General features: G+C 36.5%; 1 protein-coding gene across 2 annotated transcripts; it reads right to left on the bottom strand.

Annotated features, from left to right (window-relative positions):
• Positions 1-614: 614 nt before the first annotated feature.
• Positions 615-13,107, bottom strand: LOC116004528 (DExH-box ATP-dependent RNA helicase DExH11). 2 transcript variants are annotated; one of them, XM_031244617.1, is made up of 23 exons: positions 12,822-13,107; positions 11,176-11,430; positions 10,668-10,928; positions 10,475-10,543; positions 10,176-10,251; positions 9,045-9,259; positions 8,839-8,946; positions 8,402-8,503; positions 7,977-8,177; positions 7,777-7,887; positions 7,484-7,551; positions 6,717-7,098; positions 6,147-6,302; positions 5,926-6,036; positions 5,366-5,419; positions 4,852-5,109; positions 3,973-4,082; positions 3,638-3,791; positions 2,888-3,344; positions 2,334-2,548; positions 1,984-2,222; positions 1,229-1,355; positions 615-1,109 (listed from the first exon to the last, which is right to left on the bottom strand). In XM_031244617.1, the coding sequence occupies exons 1-23, from the start codon at positions 12,951-12,953 to the stop codon at positions 897-899; spliced, it is 4,074 nt and encodes a 1,357-aa protein (XP_031100477.1). In that variant the 5' UTR covers positions 12,954-13,107; the 3' UTR covers positions 615-896. The 2 variants fall into 2 exon arrangements, with proteins under 2 accessions (XP_031100477.1, XP_031100478.1); XM_031244618.1 differs by having other exon boundaries at positions 10,478-10,543; positions 12,822-13,106.
• Positions 13,108-13,560: the final 453 nt, after the last annotated feature.

Here is a 13,560-nt window from a genome sequence, read left to right as displayed (position 1 = left end):
ATATATATATATATATATATATATATATATATATATATATATATATATATATATATATATATATATATATATATATATATTAATTAAAGAAGAAGTTAAAACTCAATGGGTGAAATGATTAACTCGATTGCAGGAAATTAGTTACATAAGGTGACAAGTGATATAATTATTAATCACAAACCACTACCATTTTCTTTTCTTCAATTCTTTTGTCACATTTACATTGCTGACAATAATTACATTTAGAATAATCCCTGTGATTTCTAAATATTGTATGGGTAGTATTTCACCATCTATTTATTCATGTTCCTATAAGTCTATAACTTATATTTAAATTATTCTTCGTATCTTTTTTAATGAAACGATAAATATAACTGAACCCTTTCTACTTAAATAAAAGAACATATGTTTAATTTATCAATGAACTGAAACTATAATACTTTTATTCAATTTAGTCTTAAGTGAATCATCGACTTTGATAATTTTACACAATTTAATTCTATGTTAGGGACTTTGATAATTTTACACAATTTAATTCTATGTTAGGAATTTCTACGCTCCTCTCCCTCTTCTTTTTGGCCGTACTAGTCCTTCGCCTAGCTAGTTATATTTCATTTTGCAGAACAAAGTGGAATCATTCAACTCCAATAAACAAAATCTAATGTTACAATAATGTACATTTGAAAGAAATTTCGTGATCTCCTATCTAGTTTAAGCTAATGATATCAAACCCGCTGCAAAACTATGTTACAAGCAAGGTCAAAGGTATGGAGAGATTGGGCAAAGTACAAGTTCTCAACCTGTATATTGTCCTGACTCCTTAAACATGCCTGTGACTAGTGTACAACAAGATTTTGGAGGAAGTGCATGCCAGCCATGGCCTCCTAGTTACGTTATTAAATGCCGGTAATGTACAAGCTGGCCGCGAAGACAATATCGCGTTTTATAACGTTGGAAGCTGTTTCCATTTTCTTGTACAGCGCGGAGTTGCCCATGATTGCAGCAGCGTTTTTGAACTCTCGGCATGTCTCGTCCAGTCTGACGATGGTCCTCACTATCACGCCTTCTGGGACGTCTGTGAGCTCGCATATATCTGCAAATGGAGTACCCTGCCACACGGAAAACCAAACGTTAACAGAAATCGAAGAGGCTCGGTTCATGTGTGCACTGCAAGAGTGTGCACGAGGCAGAGAAAGCCCGGGAGAGAGAGAGAGAGAGATAGAGAGACCTTTGCCCATTCGTATACCACTTCAACGAGGCCAAACTTAAGATTTTCTTCAGCATACTCCCTGGGCTCAATCTGTAGTTTAAACTGCGCTTGGAGCTCCCCTAGTCTTATTGCAGTGTCGTACAACCTACATGCCATAGAAATTTACGGCAGTTTAAGTTAACATGAATGTAGGAAAATCCTGAACGCAATCACAGGGATGCAAATAAAAGTTCATTCACTTGTAGGGATTTGTATGTATGTTGAAGGAGGAGAGCGGGTGGGGGAATATTTGAAGAAAAACCTATAACAATTCATTCAGTTGTTCATTCTCAACTAAAACAGGCAGAGCACAGTAAAGGAATTTGATTCGGGAAATTAAAGGACAAAATATAAATATCAATGAATATAAGCTCATGAATAAAATAAAATAAAACAAAACAAAATAGTAGGCCCCACAAGGCCACAATTTGAAAGGTCGAGAGAGCACAAATTTCTTGAGAGTTTAAATAAGCACTAAAAAGCGACATTATAAAAGGATATCGAAAAATGTTCTACCATGGGATCTTGAAAGGTTTATCAGCCAACTTATCGGTACAATGTAATAGCAAACCAGAAGTCAAACAACAGGTTTTGGGTGAGGGGCTCAAAAGTGTACTAGAGAAACTAACGACAATTATCTTGGTCAACATACATGATGCGACATAACAAGCAATTAATGAATGAAAACGTAGTGAAAATCCTGCAGAATTTAAACATTTTAAAAAGCCACTAACCTCTTTCTAGCCTGAGCGAGCTTTGGCGTGAGGGAGGGTGCTTTACTCTCTTTCTGCTGAAACACAAAGGCCGACATGATTGCTACTGCTTCCTCTGGTTCCAAATCATCCATTTGATTCTCGAACAGGCATTCAGTGCATATCAGCTCCTCCCCGGAGTTCATCTCACAAGCGACACGACCTTTTATTTGAACTACAAGATCAGCATCTATACAGCCAATTTCCTTCAATACATCTATCTGTAAAGGAGCATCTGAATTGTTAGAAAGTATTTTTTTTATTCCATTGTATTATAAGAACTTTGACTATTTTTTTCAGTGAACATTGAAAAGAAATTCCATAGTCCATACCCGGCCCAGAAAGTCAGGCATCTGCTGAAGTGCCTCGTCTGACATTTGAAACTCCAATCTTTCCAATTCCTCCTTGTGCCTCTTCATTTCTCCAGCTAATTTAATGTTCTCATCCAACTTAACACATCCATGGCACTTATTTTGTGCCATCTTTTGCAAAAGATTACTCCATTTGTAATAAGCTTCAACGAGATCCACGTCTTTCAACTTCAGCTCTGGTATTCAAGTTTCAGACATAGAAATATAGTTAAGCTAATGAAAGAGATAAATTGTATGGAGTAAAATAAGCGCATGATGATAGGTATAAGAAGATAAACTGGAAGGTTTTCATGCCATAGAATCAAATGATCCAAATTTTATACCTTCACTAATTTAGTAAAAACCTAAGCAAGAACGGAAAAGGTAAATAATGAATGTCTAGACTGCTAGCTCATGTTTCCTCGGTGTACCATGAGTTTTGCCACACCAACACTCCCATGTTACAGAGAATGTCTGAAAAGCACTGTAAACACATTTTACTGGCTGTATTTATAATGGGAATAGATCTAGCATACCTTTAACTGGATCTAGGGCGGGAGGGTACTTATTTCCTTCAGATTTTAGACCCAGCAGCTGTTGGACAGTATATGAGTATGCTCCAGCGCTAACATCTTCAAGAAGCCGGACTTGATCAATTTTTATTTTGACGTTGCATATGCAGAGGAACTCCTTATTCTCAACACCTCTAACCTCATAATTTACTCCAGCAGCATTACCATGGTGAGGTAACTTAATGTTGATAATGCCTGATCCTTTGCGAGACGTGACTGATGGACAATACTCATCATCTAACCCACGCTTTGATTTAGGTATCAATATCTGGAAGTCAGGAGCTTTTTTATCATTCGGTTTACCCGTACCCGATTGACTTTGCAACGTTGAGGGTAAATCAGGAGTCAGTACTAAAACTATGTATTGCTTGTTGTTAGAAGCAGGTGTTTTCACCACAACACCTAGTAAGTGGTCTTGTCCCTGCCAATTGAGAGGAAAAGCAAAGCCATTAGTTAAACCCTTTTAATGTTACTCAAATTATTTTCGATCCATTGTTGCACCTAGGGTTTAGAGAATAAAGAACAAGGTAAAGGCATCATCGTCTGTTTACAAATCACTTAACTTTGGCTCTAGAAAATTCAAAATAATTAGAAAATAAGTTGTTTGGAAAGACACAAAATTTAGAGAATAAAAAACAAGGTAAATTCATCATTTCCGACAAACTTACATCAAGTTAAAAATTGAGTAGCAGGCAAATGCTGGTAAAATTTTACCTGTTGTGATCTTACAACCACCACTCTTCCAGCAATAAGATACTGTTGAGCAACCGGGGACTGCATGACTGACTCTGATATCTGTTTACTATACATTTCAGCCTCTGAGTACATCTCAAAGTATTCCTCAATTGCTGGTTCACCCTTTATGCACCTATACACACACACAATGTTGGATTATTCACATACCAAATTGGAAAGTAATGCACATTCCTTTTAAGGGTAGCATATGAAAATAAGTATATGATCACATACATATGTGCTAGTATGTTTTGTATGTTCACAAATTTGCACAGCACATAGTTACAAGTTAAATGAAAATGAGGTATTCTTACTCAACAGATTTCTTAGGCTGAGCACGTTTTCGCATCAAAAGTTGTTGCCTCTCTGGCAATTTCTTCTGAGCATGAAATTCAGCAAAACTTCTTTTTAACATGTCCTCCACCTACAATGGTTTTCAACAGCATTAGCCAAGTAAAATTATTCTCAAGGATAAGTAATAATGCACACGAGAAACACTGGCCTTTTGGTAGTACTTTTATTTTGCCTATGTTTTGTGTCTAAAAGCAAAAGCATGTTTTTGTTTCATTCAAAGAGAAACAAGAAACATAATCATGTTCAGCATCAAATTTCATTTGTAAAATGGCGTATGGGCTATCAAATATGGAATTGGATGGAAGGTGAGTTATGGTGGGTGGACAATGTTGAGGGAGATGGGGAAGGTGGGATAGGGGGAGGGGAAGTGGGGGTTGTTAGCTGAAGATGGGCAAGGACCAAAGTGGAGTGTATGTAGGGGTCAGAGGAGACGAGTGGGGTGGGTAGGGTACACGGAGAAGGTGAAGTACGGATGAGCTCAAAGTGATGCCGATGCAGCTTTTGGGTTAAGAAAGGGGGATATGCTATGTGAGGATTGGGAAGTATTGGTAGAGTAGGTCAAGGAGGTTAATGAATCAATGTGAGGTAGATGTGACATTGGCCAAAAGAGGTAGGTTGGAAGAGGTGTGGGAACAGAGAGGAAGGGGGGTATGGTGGGTTCAAGGAGGGGTGGTGATTTGTGGATAGTGTTGGATATTGAAAACAAAAAAAATAAACAGAATCTTTTTTGTGCCATATTTTGAAACCGTTTAAATATATATATATATATATATATATATATATATATATATATAAAGAGGACAGCCTATCTTTTATCCTTGATTGTCAAAATTATGTACCTTAAGCTCTTCAACACGAAGCAGATGGAGGATCATGATGTAGGTCAATCTAAACTGAGATTCAAGCTTAGTTGCACTACCAACCATAACATTCTTCAAATCCCTCTCTTCAGCGATTTCATCACGACACAACACAATTACTGTACCGATTTTATCCAGTCCTCTCCTTCCAGCACGGCCAGCCATCTGAGTATACTCTCCAGGAAGTAATTGTCTGAATTCCTTGCCATCAAACTTCCTTAAGTGATCAAACGCAACCTGCCATAAAACAGAGGCCGATGACCAGATAAGTAGGAGATATCAAGAGGAGATGGTAGCTTACTAATAATGCTTCAATTGCATTGAACAATAAAATAAAATAAAATAAAATAAAATAAAATAAAAATTGATGATGGTAAAGACAAGTACTGCTCTTCCAAGCAAAGAGAAAGGGGAGTTCAGTGGACTGTGAGGGCAAAACAACATACAATGACAAAAAATATTAGTTTTAAGGAAAAATAGAAAAAGCACTTACTGTCCTAGCCGGGGCATTAACTCCCATTGCAAATGTCTCTGTTGAAAAAAGAACCTAAGGAAAGATCAGAAATACAAATGAGGCGTTTGTTGCCATATCAGGAGTATTAAAGATATATTCATAATTACTTGAGATTATTTTACTTATCCTATATATTATAATTGATAAAAGGTGTTCGCAACAATGCTCAACAATCAAGTACTAAAGTTTTCATTTTCATCGTCTTTTTATTTCTGATGTGCTTAAGGAATCCTTCTCATCATTCATTCTTCTATATTTGATGATGGTTTTTCTATTTCCAAAAAGGCAATTCAACATCACTGCTAACCAAAATATGAATGTCAAAGTGAAATCCTGCTATCATGGAAATAGGAACAACTATCAGCCCAGTCACTGTAATTCTGAGAACCAAGCCATTCACACAACAGATATATGACTAATTGACCCTAGTGTAATTTAGGACCACTTCCTATAATTCTTGAAGTTTGCCACTACATATTTCTCCAGTCTGACAAGTTGTAATAAACAGAACTGTCTTGGTCAGTGGTTTAAGACCTTACCTTCACTACACCACGGCAAAAAAGCATTTCAACAACTTCCTTTACAATCGGTAGTAGCCCTGCATGATGCACTCCAATTCCCCTCCGCAAAAGACTTTGAATTCTGACAATCTGCAAATCACATGTCAATGTCTTATGCCCAAATCCAAATGTAAAGTTCCTTGAGAAAAGCCACCATGAAGGTGATCCTAAATAAAAGGAGTGGTCTGTAACTACAGCACCTGTGGTAAGTTTCTATCAGATCCCTTAAGCCGTGAAAAAGCTTTGTCACAGAAGATGCGAATCTCACTTTTCTCGGAGCTAGTTGTGAGATCAGTCCCAGGGAGGTTATCGGCAGACTTATCACATCTTGTCTTTGAAAAGCAAAAAATAACCACCTGCAGTAAAAATTTCATTCATACGAAGCGTTAGAAGTGTATAAGTCAATTTAAGTATTAATTTACCAGATTTGAAAATATCCAGAAATTCAGAATGTTAAGAACTAGAGACTACTCCATCTGTCCGAAAAAGGTTCTTCAATTTCTTCTGAGGGCCAACACAACATAATTTTGATTCAACATTTTAAAGCATATTTCCTTAAATTGTAAGTTATGATTCTTGAGACAAAATTCTAATTTTTAGTCTCAAAATTTAAACTTAAAGAACATAAAAACTTGAGTCGGAGTTTAGTAAAATTGACCAAGAAAAAAAAAAGTAAATGGAGTCGAGGGAGTATAACATACTTATGTGTCAACTTTGAAGATACAAGCTTACATGGAAGCATAGTTGTCAAAAATTAAATTAGCACTTACCGGTAAGAGAGATTTCTTTGACAGTTTATTAATGAGTGACAACCACAAGGATGCTTCTGACCTCCTTAGCCCCATAACATTCTGGCCAACACTATTCTTGTTTCCCCAGCTACTACCAACATTCCCTGAAGTTTGGGGTCCTTTGGGGTGTTTTCCATGAGAAAAGTTATCACGTCTCTGACCCCGAGATCTATCATTAGCAGCTGAAGACGATCCATGGAAAGCTCCAGTGCCACCAATGGCAGAACTTGTGTTTTTCTTCTTAAATACATCTTTGGCTGCTTTAAATCCCTGAGGCACAAATTGTTCATTCTCACACACCTTGTACAGCTCTCCAGAGTAGAAGAGGCAATGTTCCAAAGGGACTGGCCTTTTGGTTGTCCTGATAACAAAGGGCAGGTATATCGCAAACAAAATCAACACAACTAGCCAGAATCACAAATATTAAAAATAGAACTAATTTTATTTTTTTGGGCACTTGACTACTGTGCCACTTCACTTTTCAACTTTGAGAATGGACAGCAATGATAATTCCGTTAGGATTTTTGTTAGTTTCATACAGAAGTCTTAAATAGGATGAATTGTCTATCAAGTTATTGAGACTTAAAAGTTAATAGGAACAGTTTATCAATTTTGTTGAAATGGAAGTGCTACTGTAATTGTACAATAAAATATGAAATTAGTTCTCAAAAATGAATATCAAAGTGGACTGCATCAATATTTGGCAAGAAATGATTGTATAATATATGTGTTAAAATGCCACTAACCCTGTCACACGAATTTTCTTTTGTTTTGTCCTGCCAATCCAGTCAGCAAATTCAATTGTGTTTGGTACCTAGAACAGTAAGACAAATCATTGATAGGGATCAGTTTACATGAAAGACAACAAATGGGAGAGAGATGATATGAACTAGGAGTTACTAAAGGTTAATAAATCTTTATTTTAACAAGCGAAGTATTTTGTACAATTGCATCCAACACTGCAAGTCTCCCCCTTGCAATGATGAGTACATAACTGCATAATAATCAATCCTCTAATTTGAAGGGAATTTAGGCTTACTGTTGCAGACAGAAGTACAAAATTGATGTGCCTTGGTAGCATGATAATAACTTCTTCCCAAACAACACCTCTTTCAACATCATTGACATAATGCACTTCATCAAATATAACCTATCCTCCATACAGAAAGCAGTTGTTTCTTAGGAAACTACATTAAGTAAAGGATATAGCAAATGATGAATTAAGTCAAAGATTTGTACCCATTCTATATCACGAATGATATCAGCACCTCTATAGAGCATAGACCTCAATATCTCAGTAGTCATGATGAGACATGAGGCCTCAGGCCGCAAGCTGACATCTCCAGTAAGAAGGCCAACGTCAAATTTCCCGCAGAAGTCCCTGTACTTCTGATTGCTGATAGTTTTTATTGGAGCAGTGTAAACAGCTCTGGTGCAGTGCTGCAACATACACAGTCATGATCTTCAATGTGATGCCTATCCACATATTGACAAGAAGTCGAGGATAAGACCAAACTACAAGAGAAGCTTTGATGCAGGAGAATGAAAACGAAGCATATTGCAGACATCTAACTTAACACAAGAGACAAAGCACCCTTTCACTTATAAACAATAAAGCATCACTAGCCACAAGTTGATCATAAACATAAATAATAAAGTCATACTTTGGATGCCAAAGCAAATGCATATTCTGCTACTACTGTCTTTCCTGCTGATGTATGAGCAGCAACAAAAACAGACTCTCCCCTTTCAAGATAGTAGATGGCCTGCAATCAACAAGCAACAAAGAGAAACCTAGTTATTTAAGCACCTCAATGATGATGCTGCCAAGAAAAGAAAAAGTACATGCATCAAATGTCCTAGCCAACAGATCAAAGAAACAAAATAAATATGAACCAATTATTGTAAATGTAGAATAGAGATGATCATCATAGTGAGCAACTGGTCGAAAGCAGTCTCACTCCCAAAATCCAACTGGCCAAGTGATATAAGATTACTGGTTGATTTGATTCTTCTAAAAACTATCATGAAGTAATAATTCCAAGGTTCAAATTAAGCACTTCAACATTACATGCAAACAACATAAATAATCAAATATTACCTCCTTTTGAAAGGGATCAAGTTGGAATGGGAAGGTTAGTGCCATATCAGGAATAAGATCATTAAATCGTTCCACAACCTCCTTGTTGTCTCCGGTAACAGCCCATGCCTGCAATTATAATTTTTCTAAAAATGAGCACAAAGAAAAGTTCAAATGTATGCAGCAATTTCAATATAGGAATTTTTTTTGTCAAGTCCACACTATACCTCTGTTTGTTCATGTCCACTACCATCTCTTTCTCCATCCAATCTTAAAGCTGAAACTCCAGATGCAGCAGCCAAAATCTCATCCAAAACTGATTTTTCAGTCACTGTAACTTCACCAGCAACTTCTGGCTTGTTTACTTCAGTATCTATTTCAAGTGATTCTAATTTGACAGAAAATTCTTCTTTCACTTCAGCTTGCAACTCAGAAGAATGACCTAACCACAGCAATGGCATTAGCCTCCAAATAAAAATATTATGTTGTTCAAAGTAATCAAGTAAGCCACAATTAGGAGTTGACTAATTATCACTAAATTGCTGGTGTGGCCAAGTGGTGCATGAAGTAATTGGTTACATTAATGTATAAAAGTTAGACTAGCAGTACAAAGATGAAAGATGCTTTCAAGTGAATATAACAAGAAAACTCTAGGAAAGATTCATGGTAAACTGCTAAAGCTGCAAGAGTGAAAAGATAGACATAAAACAGACTACCAGTGGTATTCACTCACTTTCCTAATGCTATCCAGATGAATAAGCAAGAATAAGAAGCTAGAAACAAATCTAAACTTCTCCAAGCATATTTAGCATCAAAGTATATCCTGTAGTCCAAAGATCTTGTCTCCCTTTCATTCAGTGGTTCAGAACTAGAAGATACTTATGAATATTCGCGGTACAAAACATACAAGTCTCAAAACCATGTGTTATTTTCCACTCTAAACCATCATTTCTTCTCTTTGAATTTACTATCTTCACTTGGGAACAAAAAGTTGACACGAAACTACAAAGTGTGCACTGGCTGTAAATAATATGTGTGTTTTACAGTTGCAAGTAAAATTTTAACATAATTCACTGATAATTATCCAATGCATGAAATATCTAGATAACATAGGATCCTATATTACTATGGACACTTTCATATTATTAGCATGTTGCTATATCAAATGCATTCTACCCCCACTGCCAAAAAGGCCATGCTATGTGGATATAGCAGATCTTGCCTGATTTTATAAGATCAAGCAGATGAAGACATTCTAGTTCAGCAGGCAAAGCTGATTATCAGATCTGTGTACATCAAATCATACTTCACACACAGGAGCACATGGAACATAATATCAGCATGAAGGTTATACAGACCATCTTCAACATATTCTGTCATGTCTTCTTCCCAAGCTTTCTTAAATAATTCATCAAACTGCACGGAAAAATCATTCTGCATAGATCCAAACAGATTCTTACATCAGTAATGAGACAAGAAAAATTACTCTGTCAATAAGCAACAAAGGCAAGTATAACATCATTAACATGCACGAAAATAGTACCAAAGTTTAAGGTAATCCCACGAAAATAAAAATGAAGATAAAAAATTAATACAATAATTACTGCGTATATTAAATGAATCAACTTCGTAAATGAAAGACATAGTTAAAACTAACCACCTTCTTGTTGGATGTGCTATTGACTGCACTCTGATCCTCGTAAACATTCCATGAAGATGAATGCATCTTCATGAATGTACAAAATACAAATTAGTATCATAGAAGTAGCATATAGAAACAAAAAGTTATGGATAGAGTATATTATTGGATTGCATCATCAAGCAATTTTCAGTAATCTCAAGTGAAGTACCTCAAGATCACCAAGATCTAGTCCCTTTTTGAAGCCTGGAGGAATGGTTTGGGCATAACCACCATCAAGAACCTCGTGCACCCATTTGCCACTGGAAGCACCATCAGGAAGAGCCCTTCCCAGAGAAGAAGAACCATCCAACCCCCCTGGACGAAAAGGTCGGTTATTGACACTTCCTCTAACAAAATCTTTTGGAGGTCCAGTAATTTGTGGCAAAGCACCCAAATCCTCAGCTCCTGCTGTAAGTTCCGATACATCTATCTAGACCATCATAAGAAATGTACTTTAGAATTATCAGATGAAATCCATCAAACTATTAACAGAAAGAAAGGAAAATGCAAAATCCCAGAGATTTTTCTGCTGGTTTACTAAGATTAATAAAATGCAAGATCCCAAAGATTTTATGCAATTTAACTAGGATGAATATTGCAAATGAAAAGATTCATCTGCAAGCAACTAAGGAGTGAAAGAAGAAAACAAAAACACAAAGTAATGCACTGCTGCACACCTCCACAGACTCTGGCTCCCATCGTCCACCTGGTGGGTTTTTTGGACGCCTGAAAGGTGGTTCCCATTTTGGAACAATAATAGTTCGAGGCAGAGAAGGCTCTGGAAGGATTTTAGCTCTGTCAAACCAATCAAATTCCCACTGCCTTCCCATTTTTTCAGGGGTGAATTCATCAGCATCCAACTGAGGTAAGAGATATTTATCCTTTATATATTGTTGTATTGTTTCAGGAGTTTCATCCGGGAATGCAGGAGGCTGAAATGAAAAATGCATAAGTGATTGAGCAATCTGGGAGCTTTTGGGCTTAACAAATATCTAAACCGATCTCACACTATGATCTCACCCAGCCCAACTAGAATTTAACCCGGTCCAACATCATTTACCAATTTATACTCGTATTAATTATAAATATATATATATATAAGATGTAAGGAAAGAACAGTAAAACTGCATTAAATACATTCAGTAAAACAAATTTGACGTTGTGTATTTCCATTAACTAACAGTCAAATTAAGGAGTCCCTATTTCATAGAAGTTCCCAAAATCATAAATATCATGCAACTGAACATAGAGGGCTCGCCAATCAACGCATGAAGCAGAACAGCTTACCCAATCATCAAATCCATCAATCTTTCATTCACATTAGAATAGATAAATTTCTAGAAAGGTGTTTTTTTCTTTTGCATATGCATCGTTCCCATTCCGAGTGGTTGAGGGGGGGAAAGAAAGAATAGTACCACACTAGTTCATGAACTAAATGTTAATTCACCACAATGTTAAAAAGAACTCATCTTTAGTACATGTCATAAAAGACAAAATCAGCGACCAAGGTAAAATGCACCCTACATTCCATAAATGGAATTCTGGTGCTAAATACAATAACAGCAGTTTCAGGTAAAATAAAACAAATCTAGTTCATGAACAAAAAATTAATGAACTTATCCATGACTAATGATTACAACTTGTTGTAATAGGTAAAATATGGACGAAATTCATGGAAAATAGCATGCAACAAAACCAGTCAAACTACCGCTGCTAATTAGACCCCAAACAGTTGAAGGAAAGAAACAAAAAGTAAAGGTACACTAATTCATGAACTACAACTTAGTTTGCCATGATTTCTTAAGCCAGTGCCAAAATTCAGCACTTGATAAAATCAGCTATCTAGGAAAATAGCATGCCAAATTAGACCCCAGTGATTGGAATGGGAAAATAAAGCAAGCAAAAAGAAGTAAATCCACACTTCTTCATGAACTAATGCTCAATTCACAATGATTCACAGAATCAGGATGAAAGTTTTGTTCTTGCAGTTAACTTACATATTCAGCAACCATGGAAGATATCAATTTTAGCTACTAACTAAGACCCACTAACAGAACTCCCCCATATAATTACAGAAAAAGAATTTTCAGATAACAAGTCATGGACAAAACTAGTTAAATTAGGCCTATCAACTTCATAACCAATCCCAAACAATAATAACTTCAGAAAACAAACTTTGCTAAATGCCAAAAAATCCATCATATGCATTTAAAAATATTGAAACTCTACGAACAAAAAGTTGTAAAAAAGAAATAGTAGCAACAGAAAAAGCACCGAGTTCACGACAAAACAATGCAGAGTTAGAATGAGTTGAAATACTGACAAGAACGAAAGGCAGCGAATCGAGAGGCTTGGGGCGTTCGACCGGCGGGAGAGGCTCGATTGTAAGGTGACCGCTATGGCCCGTGAACCCGACCCTGAAAGGTAACTCCTTTGCGGCCTCTATTCGATCCATAGCTAAAGCTCTGATATTCTCTAATCCTTTTACAGCATTAACGAGAGAGAGCAAGAAACATCCAGTCTCCACCGGCGTTTATGTTGTATTGTTGTTTCCAACTGCTCCGCCGGAGAAATTGGCTGTTAGGATTATAATGTTTCAAAAGAGTAAAGATCCCCGGCCAGCCAAACTGGAGATGTAGGTCCCATCAGAGCCCTAGACATGGCCCACAGCTGGCAAAGTATTTGGATTTTTTACTAGTCCGACCCGATTTCGTATATACGTTCTGACTCATGACCGATTGTACTTAGACTAGTTCTATAAAATTTTGTATATAAAAGGAGTTATTTTCATTTTTTGTCGTATTGTTATTGGAGCATTGTCAATTTTAGTTCACTTCATTAATTTTTGCCACATTGCGGCCAGTCTTATTTAATCCTTATCAATTTTAGTCCACCGTTTAAATTTTTGTCAAATTGCCATCCAAAATAGGAGTATTTTTTGTCTTTTCATGCTTTGGTCATCTCCTTTACCCTTTGCAGTGGTTTTCCTTATACATTTTCATCCATTGAAGAGATCCGACGAAAGCTATGTGAGCCACATTACAAAGTCATGGCTTTTACCG

This window comes from Ipomoea triloba, chromosome 14 (genome assembly GCF_003576645.1).
Source record: "Ipomoea triloba cultivar NCNSP0323 chromosome 14, ASM357664v1".
In the NCBI taxonomy this organism is placed as follows: domain Eukaryota; kingdom Viridiplantae; phylum Streptophyta; class Magnoliopsida; order Solanales; family Convolvulaceae; genus Ipomoea; species Ipomoea triloba.
This window is presented reverse-complemented; position numbering and strand designations above follow the sequence as displayed.

Bases quoted from the DNA above. Each gene is read 5' to 3' on its own strand.
- LOC116004528 (XM_031244617.1), bottom strand. From the start codon at position 12,953: ATGGATCGAATAGAGGCCGCAAAGGAGTTACCTTTCAGGGTCGGGTTC. The intron at 8,947-9,044 runs GTATAGTGTGGA...TTATAATTGCAG, and splicing joins GTGGACATGAACAAACAGAG to GCATGGGCTGTTACCGGAGA. The intron at 3,345-3,637 runs GTAAAATTTTAC...CTCAATTGGCAG, and splicing joins TGGTTGTAAGATCACAACAG to GGACAAGACCACTTACTAGG.